The 19447-nt window shown below is 39.9% G+C and overlaps 1 protein-coding gene across 1 annotated transcript in view; it reads left to right on the top strand.

Moving 5' to 3' along the window:
• Window positions 1-4842: 4842 nt before the first annotated feature.
• Window positions 4843-19447, top strand: part of UBA6 (ubiquitin like modifier activating enzyme 6) — a 2440735-nt gene continuing 2426130 nt past the window's right edge. Inside the window, exon 1 of the mRNA XM_044060993.1 lies at window positions 4843-4992. Within this exon, the coding sequence (XP_043916928.1) occupies window positions 4952-4992 (41 nt within the window). The 5' untranslated portion in view covers window positions 4843-4951. The remainder of the gene's footprint in view (window positions 4993-19447) is intronic.

Raw genomic sequence — 19447 nt, 5'->3', positions numbered from 1 at the left:
CCTCAAATTATCTATGGCATGATCCCAGTCATTATCATTAGGAGTAGTACATATTATTGACCATGGGATGGGTAAGGGCAAGCTCTATCCAAATGGGATGGATTAATTATAGCACAAAAAGGGAAATTGGCTAGGCTTAAAATGGCATGCAAGGGCAACTAGCATAACACTTACTTATGAATATGACGATGTGCAAGGACGTACTTTTCAATTCACATGCAGCTTGTGTACAAACAGTCAAGTGTTTTTTTTAACGCATTTAATGAATTATCACTTAAGACACAGGCAAACACACATTTATATAAAAGAAAAACCATGTTAACATGTTGACAGTGATGAGCATTACACATCACATGCATTCTTTTATACACTAACATTACATGAATTGCTCAATTCTTGCCTTCCCTTGCACCTCACTTCTCCAAAAACATTTTTTCTGCATGTACTGTTCGCACATTTTCAGTTTTGTTATATGTAATTTGCTCCTACTCTTTTCTATAGATTTCACTTTTAGTTCTTTCATCTATGTTACGATATTTACTACTTCAAATACAGTTATTTTCAACTTTGATTGTCATTTTCTAGTAATTACTTTTTTTGCCAACCACCATAATTAAACTTAACAAGGCCTTACTATGTTTAAGAAATTGAGATCCTGTAACCTGTCTCAAAAAATAACTTCTTTAGTTACACCCATTTGCTCACCCAATATTTCTGACAGAGTAGTCTGTACAGATTTTTTTAAATATGACAACTCATTACACTCCCAAAATATATGTTTCCAGTTACCTCTTTCTTCTCCATCTCACCTACAACATTTGACATCTACCAGAGAAAAAAATGCTTTGTAGTCTGATTGGAGTGTAAAAACAACTATTAACATACTTTCAAGTAAAAATCCTAAATCTTTTAGACTTTGTTGCATATTTGGGTGCAGTACAGTAGCTCGGCTAGCTCAGTTGATAGAGCATGAGACTCTTAATCTCAGGGTCATAGTTCGAGCCTCATGGTGGGCAAGTCCCTTTTGCTGTAACTCACTGCCTTGTAGAGGATCATGTTTTGAACATATCTTTATCTGTACTTAACCATTAGTTTTTTGACATTATTTTTGGGATGCTGGCAGGCTTACCCTGAATTACACATTGTTTTAGGAATGCGTTATTCAAAATGAAAATTAAAAAAATGGTCTATACTAAACCTTACTATGGTTGTGCTTTTGCATGGTATTTTACTTAAAGGACCTCAATGCACAGCCTCATTTAAGTTATGGTTACTGTACTGCTTTATTTACAAAACATGGAATCCTGCAGATAATTTCATTGACCGAGTAAATGTTGATGAGTTACAGTTCCCTGCCTTCATTTATTGACAATATAAGGTGGCAAACACAAAAACAAACTAATGAAGTCCAAGGCGGTCAGGAACACAATAAGAGAGAGCTCGTATAATAAAAAGATTTAATATTACCACAAAAGTAAAATTAGCGCTTTCGGCGGGTGAAATAACCCACCTTCATCAGATTACACAGCAGAACATAAAATCACCTTCATTTATGCCTTTAGGCATAAAATATGTCCAATAACATTAAAGTGCATCTTTCCATCTGTTTAGTTACCGTAGCGACCTTAAAGTAAGATCGCTACCATTTGTGTACTTGCATAAAGATGGGTACAACTTGCAATATAAATGAGATGGAATATAAGATCAAGGGCCACTTTAATTGCGAAACAAAATCAGTGGTATATGCGGCTCTATGTAACCTATGTAAGGCATTTTACATAGGAAAAACGGAGCGCAAATTAAAAATCAGAATTTATGAGCATATTAATGCAATCTCTAAACAGGATCAAAATAACGCTCTGGCTAGGCATGTATCTGATAATAGTGGACATTCCTTTAAATTTATTTTGCAACAAAGAAAACAAGATATTAGAGGGGGGCCCTGGCAAGTTCGTCTTGAGATTGACGAACTATGCTGGCAAATTCGCACTAGGGCACAGGTTATACCAGGTATCAACGAGGCCCTCTCTATTAAATGTGTCTTAAAATGGTTAGCATACAATAGGTAGAGATAAGGTTGTTTATGTCATTATTGTAAATATTAGGTCTATGATTATTGATTATATATTATCACAGGAATTGAGTTATAGATTTGATTATATAACTCAAGATTAGGTTAATAACAATATACAAATTTATAAAAATTTAACACTAAATGTTTTTTATTTTTGTAAACTTGTTTATCATTCTTTCTTTAATTAAGGAAGTAAGAATAGGTAATGTACGGACTTAGTGAGATCTGGATATAATTTTGTATGTAATTAGTATAATGCATGCATGTTATTATTAATAACATGGAGCATTGTAATAGAAGTATATTTAATATTAAGCACAATGTCCCTTTATACTATTGTCAGCCTGGGGGCGTAAAGTGTAGAAGGACTTTCCCTTGCATTTACTTTTGTGATAGTAAATATAATGACAGTCTGCCGTAATCCAAGAGTATGCACATAGGTTAGTTTAATACAAGCACGACACGCATTAATGCTTTTTTAAAAAATTGTTGTGGTTTTAAATACATGTAGTCCTTTAGATGGTAACAGTGCAAGAAAACTATGTAGGTAGCGATCTTACTTTAAGGTCGCTACGGTAACTAAACAGATGGAAAGATGCACTTTAATGTTATTGGACATATTTTATGCCTAAAGGCATAAATGAAGGTGATTTTATGTTCTGCTGTGTAATCTGATGAAGGTGGGTTATTTCACCCGCCGAAAGCGCTAATTTTACTTTTGTGGTAATATTAAATCTTTTTATTATACGAGCTCTCTCTTATTGTGTTCCTGACCGCCTTGGACTTCAATATAAGGTGGCACTTACATCTGTCAAACTGTTGCCTAATATTAATAACTCGTTTTCATTAAAGTGCTCATGCATTCGTTCTTGTAAGGCAATTGCGTGTGATCACCCCTACTGATTTCATAAGTTAATATGAGTGTTTGGACTTTTAATAAAAGGAAAAGTTAAAAGTACTCAGGTGTTCTAGTTAAAATTGGTAATGTGCCCTTCACTCATTTCTCTTACAGTGACTTTTGAATGCTCCACCAGAGCACCAGCAAAAAATATTTTCTTTTGGTTTAAATCTAGAAGGGAAAAAAAGCTTTAGCCTCCAGTGCTGAATTCGGTCTATTTCTGTAGAGAAGCAAGATACACAGACCCTGCCGGAGTAGGTCATTTACCTCTAAATAAATGAGTTTACAGTCACTACTGTAATCCTACTTATCTGTGTAAAGGAGTTCCACTTTGTCAATTAGTTACTGGAGCTGTGGATGTGGGCATAACATCCTTTCTCCTTCTATTAAAACATTTGAGTTGCTTTATATAAAGCAAAGGCAACATAGCATTTTGAATGCACTGAAAAATCACTATTTTATTTTCTACTCGCAAGTTATCTCATGTTTTCTTATTTTAATCGACCACACATCTTTAGTCACTACTGCTGCTATGCAGCACAAGTTGTGCAAGCCAGCACTTTGCACTGACAAATACTTGTTCTTGTCACACCTAATGCGCTTGAAATGTAGTATAAATGGGGGGGGGGGGGGGGGCATTCTAGCCAGTTAATTTACAAGCATCAATAGACTGGTAAGCAAAGTGGACTACAAATGTTCTTTTTTTAAGCCTCAACCTACTTGCATACAATGTCAAGTTTATATTGTAAACAAGTAATACGTTCCACTAGAAATGTTTACAAATAACTACTTACAAAATACACATTCCATTACTAACAAAACAGACGTGTTACTATAGCTCTCAACCAATCTGGGACAAATCCAAAAATAATCAGGGACATCAAGAAGACTTTTAAAAATACAAGTAAGGTTACCTTGAAAACTGACAGAAAAAGAGAATGTGAATTTATATACGTTTTCTGAAACAAGACGACTTTAACTAATTACTGTCATTATTTAATACAGGTAATTAATCTTCTCTAGAAGTCAACAGTTTTAGAATGGATTAAGAAGGGCAGAGCTAAAACTTAGTAAAAATCAGGGACAGCTGAGAGCTATTCTGGTTACAACAAAGATGAAACATACAAATAAAAAGATTACCATTTAACAATAAATAAAATAAACACCGGTTAATAGAATGTCATTCCACGCAACCTCACACGTTTACATGACCGTCATCCACGTAGTAGTTGTTTACAAATCACAGACGCTTTTTTAGCTGGAAAGTATTCACTTTTAGAAATAAAAGATGCGCAACAACACAATTATTTGCACAGTGTAACCGTAACTCACACGTGAATATTAATGCAACTGGAATATATAACTGGAATAACTTTTAACTATGCCTTAAAATCTAAACTGTCTCCAGAGAACTTTAGCAACTTTGTTTACAGGTAGAAAACCATGTTTTTTTTCAATAAAAATTAGGATAATAATTACTGAACTGCAAGAATCACTAAACTGGATGTTTAATAATAAGAGAAAAGCCTACGCTACTAGAAGCATTATACCAAAAATATATATTTATGCGTGCGTGTTTTGCTTATAAAACATTTTAAATTCCAATCAAAACTACTACTCATCCCTTTTAGTAAAAAGTTTAGCAACTACTCATGAAATGTCGACACTATCTTCTCCAAACATTTACAAAAATATTAGTAAGACACATACATTAACAAATTATTAAATAGATAAAAAGATCAGCTTCTACTCCATTTTATAACTGATCCAACTGTTAAAAATAAACGACGATAAAGTTTTCTGAGTTTCAAGTTTAGTCCTTATGTCCGGACGAAGACAAGTGACACACCCTATACGGAACCGGAAATAAGGGTAACAAGTGACGCACATTATCATGCCTGCTCTGCAATACCACGGACTAGTAGGTGCATTCCGGTCCTTGTAATTTTATTGATTCATCTCACCTCAGTAGCCCAAGTATGACCACAAATAATATGGAAATTGATGATGCTCTGTACAGGTAAAGGGCTTAAACTTTTATCAGATCGTATGATGTTTCATAAGACAGATGTTACTTAAAAAGTATGCTTCTGTCAGTGTTATAGACTGTATTACCGGCTTACTTAATTTATTTCATTTATTAACACTGTGTAGGCCCTTTAAGAGAAAAATCTCAGTTCTTTTTTTATGTTGTGGGTTTAAGATATTTACTTTGTAAATGGAATTAAGAACATCTGTAATTCCATACCAGAATGGACTATGAACACTACCAGACACAACTTTGGTTTCAGAGACAAATATTAAAATGAATGGAGCTGCAGGTTACCACTAACTGACAGTTGTTAACTGGCAGTACCATGTATTTTTATTATTTTAAATAAAATTAAAAACTAAGTTCTGGAAGCTGTTATGGAACTTGCTGTGTAATCGTCTTTACGAGTAAGGCACATTATATCCCAGAATTAGATTAAGTTGAAAAACTGAATGTTCTATAACTACTTTACTTATAGTACATAGGCCCTTCCACGAATTTAACTTTTTGCTGCTGTAGCTTTGTTGCTTTATTTCGTGTTATATCCTGTCATTTTCCTGTTCTCTTGATTAGTATTCTTTTAATGTGTTCCTTAACTGGTATAGTACGATTGTTCTTCACATGCATATATTATGTCAGACGCAGTATTATTGTAGGTCATTTTAAACAGGCTTCTTGTCCAGTACGAGTTTGTCTCATTTTTATAGCAAAATTGATGTCAAAGGGTGATTGTTTCTGATATATGTCGTTAAAATAAGAATTTGACAGTGAATTTCATTTATGGGAGACCTCCCTATTAGAAATTCTTTGGCGTTATATTTAGGAAGAAAGCTCTTTACTACTGAATTATGACTAGTCATTGTTGCATTTGCTGCTGTTTTCATTGCCTGAACGATATTTAAGACATCATTAAGTAATATGCTTACTAATAACATTATCTGTATGTTTTCATCATGTATTCCACAGACTCGCTTTCAGATAAGTTAGTTTCTGGTAATATTCTTTCTGTATGCTCCTCCTGTATTCCACACATGCTGTTAGATGTGTACTACATAACCTGCTATAACATCTCAAAACCTTCTTCCTGCTGAAGCAACAAAAGGCACTAATGATCAATGACAATATGATCAATTTCAACAATTGGCTTAAGTACTGGTGTCATTCAAAGGGGATCCAATGCCTGTCAGCCTGGGATGATATGCTCGACAAGCCATGATGCTTCGCCAGGGACAGCTTGCACCTGTCACTCCTGGGCTTTCGGATATTGGCAAAGGCTCTTGCCACCCCCATAGTGCCTTTTTTAGGCAAGGCTCAAAAGACAAACCCACCTCCATAGGTATCACAAGGGATAAGAAACTAAGAGTAATGCTACTCAACGCCAGAAGTCTAAACCTCAAGATGCACGCACTTGAAACTCTCCTTAGCATGGAGAACATCGATATCTGTGCAGTAACAGAAACCTGGTTCAGGGCTCCCGAGAGCACCCCAGCACTACCAGGTTATACCTCCTACCATGCTTTTCAGCCCCAAAACTTGGACCAAACCACAAAAGGAGGGGGAGCATTGATACTCATCAAAGATACCCACACCTCCAGGTTGGTGGCAAAGCACGAAGCATCAGAGACTATCCACGTGCAACTAACAGTGGGTAAAACTGCCTTCCCGTTTATAGCCTGCTACAGACCACCCTCCCAAACCCAGGAACCCCACTATGCCTTCCTGAGAACACTGGAAAATATGAAGGTCTCTCCAAACACCATTATATTGGGCGACTTCAACTACCCAAACATGGACTGGGAGCATTACTCTAGCTCCAACACCCTAGCCCAAAGGTTCCTAGAATTCATAAACTCAAATGCTATGGAACAACTTGTTACCACTCCCACAAGAGGGGAAAACATACTGGACCTGATCATCACCAACATGGGGACTCTATGCTCCAGACCAGAAGTGTATCCCTCACTGGTAAGATCAGACCATAAACTGATCTCACTGGATATTCACATCCCGACCCCACCCCCTGCCCAGAAAACCACAGTGAAAAACTTCTCTAAAGCAAATTTCACACTCCTCAAAACCGAGGTGGAATCCTTCAAAGCCCCCGGGCCTGTGGAAAATACGGCCCAGACCGTAGAATCCTTTATAAACGCATTCTATGAACACCTTCAGGAATGCATGGATCATGCAATCCCAAATAAAACCAAGACCCAATCCTCCAAAGGCAGACATCCTGTCTGGTGGACCCCAGCCATAAACAAACTATACAATAGAAGGAGGAAGCTACAACATAATAGAGCAAAATCTCAAAAAGGGAAGGCATCTCTGATCAGTATTAGCAAAAAACTAAGGGCACTCATAAAATCGTCTAAGGCCAGCTTCGAGACAAAAATTGCACAGGACACTAAGGATAATCACAAGGTGTTTTTTAGTTATGTTAGGAACCTGGGTGGGAATTCCCAGATATGCTCAGAATTAGTCCAAAATGACAAAAAATACACCGAACCCACAGACATTGCTAACATCCTAGCTGACAGGTTCAGCACAACCCCCCCACCAAGAGGGCAAATATCTATCCCAGCAGAGTGCTGTCCCCCTGACATCTCAGATGCTCAGGTAAGAGCCGCCCTCTCCAAAGCAAAAAAACACAGCATCAATGGGACCAGATGGTGTCCCGGGCTGCGTCCTACATAAACTCCAAGAAGAGCTAAACCCAAACATAAAACTACTGTTCAGTTCCAGCCTTACTACAGGATATGTACCCAAAGAGTGGCGTACAGCAACAGTGGTCCCTCTCCACAAAGGTGGTGCCTCAATGGACCCTGGAAACTATCGCCCCATAAGCCTGACTAGCTTGGTTTGCAAAGCTATGGAAAGGATCATCATAGACCTCATAAATAAAGATATTGGGGACCTACAGACACTGGATCCTACCCAGTTCGGCTTGAAGGGCAGATCCTGCCTCTTAAACCTGGTCAACTTCTTTGAAACAGTCACCAAGGCCATTGACGAAGGGAAGGTGGTCCACGCAGCCTACCTGTACCTCACAAAAGACTTCGATACAATACCCCACTCTGGCATTATAGACAAGCTCACCAGCTTAAATATAAACCCCTATGTCACTAGATGGGTTGCAAACTGGCTCAAGGACAGAACCCACATGGTTAGAATTGCTGGAGCCATGTCAGACTCCAAACCAGTTACAAGTGGCGTCCCACAAGGCTCAGTCCTGGGACCTCTCATGTTTGGTATATATTTCTCGGAGGTACAGGCCAACACAGAAGGACTGTGGCTGACCAAGTTCACAGATGACTGCAAACTGGGCACCATAATCGACTCTCCAGCCGACACAAGCATCCTCCAAAAGGGCCTCTTAGAAACAGACAACTGGTGCCAGAGCCATGGCCTCAAGCTAAACACCAAAAAGTGTATAGTCATCCCCTTTGGCAAAAACAAAGTGCCCACAAATTACCACATAGGTGGTAATCCATTAAGTACAGAAGAAGTAATTAGGGACCTGGGGACCCAAGTTGATAGCAATCTCTCATTTGACAACCACGTGCTCAAAGTGGTTAGAAAAACATTTTATATAGCCCACCTAATCCTGAAGGGATTCACATCTAGATTAGGGGAGGTCATCGTGCCTCTTTACTCATCCCTCATCAGGCCCATAATTGAGTACAATGCCCCTTTTGGGATGTACCTTACCAAGCACCTGCAGCAACTGGAAAGACCCCAAAAGTACCTTACCAAGAGGATCAAAGGGCTCAAACAGATGCCATATGCTGCCCGGTTAAAGAAACTCCAGCTGTACTCAGTGGCATACCGCCTGCTCAGAGGCGACCTGTGCCTGACGTATAAAGCCATGTCCAACCCGGAATTAAGGGACATGCTGCACCTCAAAAAATCCAAATCCCATCGAGCTACATGCTCGAGAGACTTGAACCTCAGCACTGAAATAAATAGGACATGCTGGAGGGACAGATTCATAACCCAGAGGCTCCCTTCACTCTGGAATAAAATCCCAGTCCAGGTTAGGCAGAGTCCCTCATTGACTATCTTCAAAAGGAATCTTGATGAGTGGATGGGAGATCATAGGTTTACCCCGGGTATCACTTCTGTGTCACTGTTAGACAGAGGCACAGTATACTAACCTCAAAAAAGGGCATAGCAAAATTAATTTAAAATGGGTGGCAAAAGCCAAACATACTCTGGCTAGGCTTATAAATGCCCTAGGGCAGATAGCCTAGTATGAACCTATGAACCTATGTGCTTGTACCCAGACTGGAATATACCCCCTCACTTCACTGCCCTCTCCTCCTAATCCCATGATATCTCCCTAATATTGAGTATTGAAATTAACATTTTCAGATTTGTCCACTTTGTCTATCAAAGGGAATGCTGCCTCCCTATTGCCAAAAGCACCTGGTTCCCAGCTCAAGCATGAGTAGCTTTTGCTTAAGCTGCATACATAGAAACTACTCAGTGACAGCTATTGTCCATCTCTAAAAGCAGTACTTTTTCACACAGCAAACCTACACAGTAAGGAACTGTGATCAAAGTCATCTAGTCAGGCCTCCATTCATATTACAAATCGCTTATTGGACCTTCTTTATGTGGCAATATATCAGAAGACATAAAGAGCAATAACTATCTTGTTAAGTTCATAAAGAGGCTATAGTCACTCCTGAATGAGATAAACAAATGTTGATGCTTCGGGGAACTGTGTCAACAATCATAAGAATTTGCTACAACAAGTTTATATGCTCAGGGCTACCAATAGTACTCTTATTTGTCTAATTGCATCACTGATTGTGCTAACAAACTTGTTGCAAATGTTTTAACTCTTATTTTGTAATGTGGTTGATGTACTTTGATTGCAGTGACCTAGCTGTATAATTTTAGAACCAGCTGTTACTTCTGTACAGATAATATACTTATTGAATCACTGCTGATTCGTTTTAACATCTGATACTTTATCTGTTTGCTTAACTATAATATTCCTATGTGTTTTTCATGTGTTTATTATGTTTTGCTCAAGTATATTGGATTCCTTTGTATGTGATCTGTTTTGTATTAATTTTATTGTATTTGCCCCGTGGCCTGGGTCATGACTGAAAACTTGTCTTTTTGATGTCCACCTACCCATTAAGTAAGCTGAAATAAGTAAATAAGCAGGCTATTCCTTTTATAACCAAGGTACTGTATGTGTAGAAATGGGAAAATGGAAATGTTTATTTCTGAGTTTGAGCTTCAGCTATAATACTTATTACTACTTTAATGTCAATAAAACAAAAGCATAAAATATAGCCACTGAGTAAAACATGAGCTGTGCATCCATAAAAAATAGGGAACATTTAATCAAAGGCAAGTTAAAAATGGGTAAGCACTTTCACAATAGCTTCATCAGAACTTCAACATTTCATGTCTTTATTTTATTTTATTGACTTTGTTGCTCCACGGAGTATTTATTTCCTTAGTCGTTTACGTGTTTGTGCCAAACATATTAAACAAACAATGTGAATGTCATTAATTGCAAATGGTATATTTGTTGTCTGGTTCTCCTCCTGACTGGCTGTTCCCCGTTTTTCCTCTCTGTTATATCTTATTTATATTTTTGGAAAAATATCACCCATTTCTTTATTTTGGTCATGATGTTTTTGTGTTGTACTTCTTCCAGTAGTCAATGAGTGATCTCAGGCTGGGATTACTGGTGGTGTGTTTTACTAGTCACGCTGAGAGTGATAAAATTGTATGCTGTCATTGAGCTTCAGGCCATGGCTTTGACACCAGGAATCTGTCTCAGTGAGGCCCTTTTGTAGTTTATCCACATCGTTAGGAGTTTCGATTATGGCTCCTAGTTTGCAGTCATCTGCAAACTTTGTTAATAAAGACCTTCTGTGTTGGCCTGCACTTCAGAGAAGTAGATACCAAACAGGAGAGGACCCAGGACTGAACCCTGTGGTACTCCACTTGTCACTGGTCTGATGTCGGATTTGGAATCCGCTACTTTCACAGTGTGGGTTCTGTCCGTGAGCCAGTTGGCAACCCATCTTATGACATAGAAATTTATAATTCCAGAGTGGGGGTGGTGTCGAACGCCTTGGCGAGATCTAGATAAGCTGTGTGAACCATTTTGCCATCATCTATGGCTTTGGTGACTGCTTCAAAGAAGTCAGTCAGGTTTAGGAGACATGATCTGCCTTTTATAAATCCAAACTGAGTAGGGTCCAGAGTTTGGAGATTACCAATGTCTTTGTTTATGAGTTCCATGGTGATACGTTCCATGGCCTTGCAGACCAGGCTCGTCAGGCTAATGGGGCGGTAGGTCCCGGGGTCCGTCGTGGCTCCCCTTTTGTGGAGTGGGATAACTGTCGCGGTGTGCCATTCAGTGGGTACAAAGCCTGAGGTGAGGCTATGATTGAACATGGTACTTGGGTAGGGTGCCAGTTCATTCTGTAGTTCGTGTAGAACGCAGCCTGTGATATTGTCAGGTCCCATGGATGCTGTGTTCTTGGCTTTGGAGAGTGTATTTTTTACCTGTGCAGCCGTGATTATACGAACTTTGCATTCTTCCGCTATAGAGATGGGCGCTCTAGGGGGTGAGAGGGGGGGGTAAAGTTAGCACTGAACCTATCTGCTAGGATGTTGGCAATATCAGTTGGTTCTGCATATTTAGTGCCATTATGCTGTAACTCAGAGCAGATCTGGGTTTCCCATTTAGATTCTTGACATAGCTATAGAATGCTTTGTGGCTGTCTTTAGAGTCAGTGGCAATTTTGTTTTCGTAACTAGCTTTGGAGGATTTTATGAGGGATCTCAACTTCTTACTGAGGTTGACCAGGGAGTTCCTCCGGTCATGGGATTTTACTCTTTTTTGCAACAGTTTCTTTCTTCTGTTGTAGAGTTTGTTTATGGCAAAGGACCGCCAGATTGGCTTCCTTTTTTTGGAGAATAACATCTTGGTTCTATTAGGGATAGCATGATCCATGCACTCGTGTAAGTGCTTATAAAGTGCATTTGTGTAGGATTCGGCAGTCATACCTCTATTGTCCGTCTGCATGGGTGTCATGAAGTTTGCCACGTCTGTCTTAAGAAGTGTAAAGTTGGCTTTTGAGAAGTTTTTTAAAATGGTTTCCCTAATTGGGGCTGGGGGTGGGATGTGGATGTCTAGGCTAATTAGCTTGTGTAAAGTTTGTATCTTACATTAGAAATTTAAGGCGAAACAGTGAAGAAAGTCAAATTAGTGGTTGTATTTCCAATTTATAATGCTGAGTTTGCATTTGTATATGTGAAGTATGCTTTGACAGTGGGGTGTCTTGGAAAGTTCCACAATTATGTTTTGGCTGAAAATCCTTCCTCTTAATTGAAATTGACCACTTCCCAATTTTTCACTCCATCATTGTCTGATGTGACCTCAGAGGTCATCTCTAATATGAGGAGGGTAGGCCATTGTCCATTCCTGTTTGGAGAAAGATCCAGTTATTTTGCCTTTGTCCCTCTAGCCTAACTGTATTGTTCTGCATTCTAGTCAGAAAAAAAAAAATTCTCCTGCTCTGTTTACTGAGTCAGGCAGTGGTGATGAAAGTGCAGAAGGTGGTATGTGTGTCTGTGGTTGCTTGTGCTATTTTTAATCCTCTACCATTCTTCTCAGAAGCTAATGAACTGTCTACCACGGCAGGATCTGCAGTGTGCTTCCACAGTGTGAATGCTGACCACAGTACTATTCAGTGCTGTTTAGGTCAGTGGAGCTTACTGGAGAGCACTTTCTGCTGCCAATAATATTTCTGGTGGATGGAGCCAGCAAGGTCTGTTACATAGGCATTCTTACCCATGAATGGGTGAACTGACCTTGATCACTGAGTTGTCTCCTCTGGCTGGCTCATTTTGCAATTCGGTTAACTGTATGTACCTGGGCTGCATTGACTGCTTTTAGGATTCCATTTTTCTCTCTTCTCTTCAGAAATGAGTTAACTTTAAGGCTTTTTGCTTCTCATGCCTGTGACCATCAAGCCTTCCCTAGATTCTGCCAGTTGGTTTCCTTTTATGTTCCCTGTACTGGGGAATTACCCCACTGCATTACCAGGGCAAGTGCCATGTGTTAGGAGCTGTCATACAGGAAGCCGTGACAGTTGCTTGTGCTGTTGCTGAAATCCTGGCAGTCAGAACTTCCATATGGCCAACCTCTCAACCTGTACCCCTGGGTGCCGGCATCATTGTGGAGACCAGTGAGAGCAAGCATATGTGATGTTTTTGCTGTACAGTTATAGTTTGGAATGAAGACACTTTAAGAGTTTGTTACATACATTTTATTGCATTATACAACTCATAGTAACTTAAAACAGTGGATGATGGTGGCAACACACATTGGATAATATTTTTTGTACTTCAAACTTTACTTCTAGCACGTTTTAAAATATTTTGTAATGATTGGACATCTCTAAGTGAAAGCTTGTGGCCTATGAAGTATATTGCTCATGAATGAGCAGTTTACCATTTTAAAAAGACAAATTTGTAACCATCCATCACATAAGATACTGTAGACTATAAATGTAAAAAAGTTATACATAATAGTACATACATAAAACCACATTCTTCTTGAAACCAGAAGGTGTGCAAACATTCAAAACTACCTGCCACCTATTGCAGGCATCAAAATAGCATATTACTAAGTGTTTAGTGTTTGGATAGTCTTGTCAGTCTGAAGAAGTTTCTCAGCATGTTTAAACGGTCAAATTTACTTACTGATACTAAATTTTGGTATTAAAATTAGTTTTTCATTTTTTTTTCTGCTGCTGTTTCAGACTTCATTTTGATAGCTGGACCAGCTGGAGTTGTATCAACACAATTTTAAGCTTTATCTTACAAGAACTGCCTGAATTCTTTATTGTGAACTGCTGCAAGTCATCTGACATATGGTCTCTCGTATATAGCTGAAGCATCCCAGTCTTTCAGAAGGCATTTGTTGTCACAATTTGGTATTATACCTAGTTTTCACTTGGGGACTGTTTGCCATCTGCTGAGGAGGCTGTGTGACTGTCCAGATCTGTGTACGCACTAAGTTGTTAATGCACAAAATGTAAAGTTTCTTGTATTTTATCAGGACACACACACACACTTTTTTTTTTCATTTGCAACATACTATACTAAAATGCTGTTGTAAATGTTTGTCAAATTCAACAGTGTACAGCACTGAAATCACTAATGGTAGCTGCAAAGTGCACTTTAAAGTTTCATAATGAAATATGAAAGGAGGACAAAGTTATGATTTTTGATACATAGCTACCGAATGCAGAGTTTATAGGCCTTCACTGCCATAGTCTAACATTTTGCATAATACTGTGTTTTCATTGGCAGTGTTATGATGAACATCTCAATATGCTCAGTATTGGCCTGGAATACTTTCTTACTGAGTTGTTGATACATCAGAAGTAAAAAAAAAAATCTATTTTTCAATATAGGAGATCCTTTTAGTTACTGGAATCTGGAATCAGGCCCCCTTCTCCAACTTAGTTCAGAGTCATAGGTTTGTACTAGGCCTTTGATCAGATAGGTCATTTGTAGCATAGCCTGAAGATCCCATTTTGTCAGTACTCCACAACATTAAGTAACTCCTACGTAATTTCTTCCTTTTTCAGTGAGTGGGCCAGATCGGGGATGATTTTATGGTTTCCTGTCAGGGTGCTACTTTATATTTATAATGAAATTTGTTTTCCATAAAAGAAGCATTCTTTGATAGATGTATATGTATCATCAACAGGTCCTTCAAGTTTTGGTCCTTCAACTGGGTGCTTAAGGTGCCGTTTTGCTGAAGTGTGTGAGATCACATAGGATTAAATCCTTCTAGAATTTGTAAGTGAGCTATAGCTCCCACTCAAATGTCCACAATCAGAGTAGAGAGAAAATACTTAAGGTGTTGAATGTAGCAGACATGCCCTTGATGTTCTTCGTGAGGGAATGCTGCACTCTTTAGTATTGAGTCATATGTTTGGAGAAGTTCATAGTGAAATGGGGCATTATGTTCTACATGGGTTTAATAAGAAAGAATTTGAGAGGGAGAATAATACCCCTTGACCTAAAAAAAATACCCCTGATAATCTGTCTGTCTAAATAAAAAGATTTCTTAGCAATACACATACAACATGTACATGTTGGCCAAGCAGTAGTTCATTGTCAGTGAAAGCGCCCAGGTCCCTCATAACTGTGTCAGTTTTCTAGGCGTGTCATGTGTCTAATTATAGGTGCATGGGTGGCAATATTTGCCAGAGGAGACTGTATTACATTCCTTGGCATTTAGCCTTGAGGACAAGGTCCTGGCATCTTTTATTTGTCTGTATTTATACCATCCTGAGGAATCTGAGAGTCAGCTGAAGAGTTTGAAGTTCTGAGTTTTCTGTCATCCACAGATTTGGTGAGCCACAGGCTCTAAGATCAGCCCTAACATCAGAGAAGTGGCACAAGGACAGTTCCCTTATGCCTGCTGGTAGTAACAACCCTTTTTTAATGAGGGCGTGCCCCCCTACACTACGTAATATATGACAGTGAGCCAGTCTGCTATCCAGCATGTTGCATAGTGACCTACATTTAGTTTTATTAGCTTGTCTGTAATGCAAGAATGTAGGATGGTGTTGAGGCAACAGGTCGATGTACACAGTGGGCACTGATTCTGCATTGTTCAAAGTAGTCCCCTAAATTTACAAGGCATAGTCTGCCTTTTAACAAATCCGTACTAGTTTGGGTGAAGGGAGTTTAGAATGCTAATTATTTTTGTTAATCAGTTCTATAATGATGCCTTTAAAGATAAGACTGGTTAGGCTTATAGGCCTGTAGTCGATGAGGTCAGTGATGGGGCCCCACCTTTTGGAATGAGATGATGACAGGAATTCTCGACTCCTTGGATACAAGTCCATTAAAGAGGCTGAGACTAAGGTTTAGTAATGAGTCTAGAAAGCCTTGCTTGATGATCTGGAACCCAAGGAGGTAGTGTTCTTGAGTTTGGAGTGTGCTATCAGGACTTGATCTGAGGAGTTTATATGGGCACACTAATATGAAGGTGAAAGTAAGGAGAAGATAGTGGTGTGAGGGTTAGAGCTAAATGTGTAAGATAATTTGTTGGCTATCTGTGTCTACCTATATTTGGTCGATTTTTCTCTTGGTGAGTCATGTTGCATGAAGTATTTATTTTTTTTACATTGTGATTTGTAACTTGGAAATGCTAAAAACGACACCCCACTGCATTGCCTTGTATAGACCAACTGCATGGTTACTCCAGGAGGAGAAAAGAACCCATTGTAGTGCACCGCTGGCTTATGCAATATGTGGTTTCAAAAAATGGGATAATCACTCAAATGCTACCCTCACAAATTACTGTCATAGGGATGCAAGATAACCTTTAGTTTTTCTGTATTATAAAATTCTTCACACACTTCAGACTTTACTTCTGTCTGCAGTTACCCCCCCACACACACACACACACACATTTAGAATAGTATGCAGTAAAATACATTACATGATGGTAGAAGTTACATTACCTGAAATCACTGCCTAAATTCAGTCTTTAGCTGATAGTCATGGTACCCTATTCTGTGCTGTAATATTACAAGTTGCAGAGACAGTTTTCTATGTACAATCTATAGTCTTTTATAGTCATTTGGGTGCTTTCCCCCTCTTCATTCATTTCCAAACAAGCATGTATGTATATTCTGTATTTTTCAGGTTGATAAGCCCAGAATCTGAAATATTTCATATGGTTTCATTGAGATTTTTTGATATTCGGTACCACCTGTAGTCTTACTTAGTCATAGTGTTTAAGATACTTTTGTTTACTTTTTCTTAGACTTACTTTCTTGGTAGCTATCGGAGTCATAGCATTAGTATGCTGTTATGAAATGAGATTATTCAGGTACCATACTAAGGGAGTAATTCAATAAAGCTTACACAGAGTTAATTCCCGTGTTAGAATAGTGGTAAAGCTAGAACATGGCCGCCAAGCAATCCAGGAAACAAGGCTCTGGGTGTGCACGAGCATCCTGACACTGTGCGGACACTGAGGTGTCCGCAGAATGCAAATCACCTCATCTGCTGGTAAAAACCATGCAAATGAGGTGATTTTGCAATCCAGGAAGCCTAAAGGCACCCATGTAGGTGCCTTGTAAGGCTGAAAAATGTTGGTGGTTACAAACTGTGTGCTAGAGAATCAAAATTAAACAGGGGCTGTAACAGCCCAAATAAAAGGTTGTACAAGGTGCAGTAGGCATGCAAATGGCCAGTGATGTAAAAAAGCAATGCAATATGTTAAAAAGTTAAACTTTTGTAAGACACATGCCACGTTTAAGCGGCATGCAGTGACGTGCAAACATGCTATTTTGCAAAATAAATAAAAAACGAAAAATATGATATTTAAAGATATATTTAGTTTTCCCCATTGTAGTGGCCAGCACGCAGACTCCTACAATGGCAGGTTATAGTGGTTGCTAAGGACATAGGCTTTGGTGTATTGCAGTTTCCAGGGTATACTGAAATAGCTGTATGTAAATGAGGCAAGTTTATTGAATAGCAAAATGGGCCACCGTATCTGCATGTGCTAACTGGGTAAGGGCTAGAACTGTGGTAGTGTAGGCAGAAGAGACAGCTGACATGAAAACGGGTGTGTTTCTGGGTTTGTGTAAGCAGATTGGAGCTCAGCGGTGCCTTTTTGCACTCAGCTAAGCAGGGGGGATGTGTCTGAGGCTGCTAAGCTGTGCTTAGCTGGTTAAAGAAAAGCTTAAGTGTGACTGTGTATAGGGAAGGGCGCTTTCTGCTCAACAATGTTTACACTAGCTCTGCGGGTTTGTGCGGAGTGCCGCGGGGCTGAGCAGTGGAAGAAATAAAAAAAATGGGGGGGGGGGGATAGGCTTTGAAAGCCAATCAAGCGTAAATGATTGGTAAGCCTTGTTCCACTCAGACTGCCCCATTCAAACCCCTCAGTGATATACCTAGCAGGTGGAGTGCATCATAGTCAGCCAATCACACAGGCTGCATCTGCAGCACACCAGTATAAAGTATGCATAAACCCTTCAGTCTGATTTTTTTTCCCGCATAGTCTGTACTATTGGAGTACACAGTTGGGAATTTTAACAGACAAAATGATAGGGGCTGCTGCTGCTGCTCTGCTACATCTGTACGTACTACAGGCTGAGGTCAGTGATTGTGATGATGATGATGCTGACAATAGGCCCTGACTGAGGAGGAGAAGAGTGTTCAGGCTCAGGGTAACCTTTTGGGGGCTGCATGAGCTGGAGATAGTGGAGCGCTACAGGGTGGACAGGGGACATACTACAGCAACTCGCTGAGCTCTGCCAGCCTCACCTGAGACCCAGAGCCAACAGAGGGGGAACCCATCCCAGTCAAAACAAAGGTATGTGTAGCCTTAAGAATACTAGCTACAGGTACTTTCCAAAGACCTACTTGGGATTTCATTGGGATCTCACAGGTATCTGCATTAAGGATACTCCACCAGTTCCGGGATGTCATGCTAACACATGCCAGTGAGCACATTTATTTCCCTAGCACCCCTGAGGAGAGGGCCAGCAATATGCATCTTTTTCATCATGTAGCACACTGCCTGGAAGTACTGGGTGCCATAGACTGCACTCATGTGCACATCAAAGCACCACCCGATGAGGAGGGTAGAGACTATATCAACAACAAGGGGTATCACTCCTTCAACTGCCAGATCGCTTGCAATGCCCAGGGCATTATCATCAATGTGTGTGCTGGCAGCCCTGGCAGTTATCACAACTCCCACATCTGGCACGCATCACAGCTGTACCAGGCATTTACTGGGGGGGGGGGACATACCATATGGCCATCTAGTGGGGAATACTGATTATGCATTGTAACCATAGATGATGACACCCATCAGAAATGCGCACACACCAACACCACCATAATGAGGCACACGCACAAGCTAGGAACATCATAGTGTGTGTGTTTGGGCTGCTCAAGTCACTGTTCTGCTGCCTTGACATATCTGGTGGAGCCCTGCAGTACTCTTCAGCCACATGTGCACACATGTTCATACCATCTGCCATGCTACATAATATGATTCTGTGGAAACAGCTGTGGCAGGAACATCACAGGGAAGGTGCACACAGCCCCCCCACCATTGCCAAGGTCCCCACAGGCACCGGGGGAGGAACCCCCTGAGCCTGTTCCTGTAGGTAGACATAGGCATGCCCAGTGTGCCCTGGCTTTGGCAAAGAGGAATTGCATAGCACATACACTGACACCCTAGGGGCCCAGGGACTGACACCTCACTCTGACTCACATACACACAGTAAACTGGATGCCAGCCACATCGCACTATATCTATACCTTACCATGTATAGGCTGTGTATGTGCTGAGTACATCTGTCAGTCTGCCCTGAAGCACTGTCCTCGCAACTGCTGCTGGCACAAGGTAAGT

The sequence above is a fragment of the Protopterus annectens genome, chromosome 2.part0, assembly GCF_019279795.1.
Source record: "Protopterus annectens isolate FY-2018-M chromosome 2.part0, PAN1.0, whole genome shotgun sequence".
NCBI lineage: Eukaryota > Metazoa > Chordata > Ceratodontiformes > Protopteridae > Protopterus > Protopterus annectens.
This window is presented reverse-complemented; position numbering and strand designations above follow the sequence as displayed.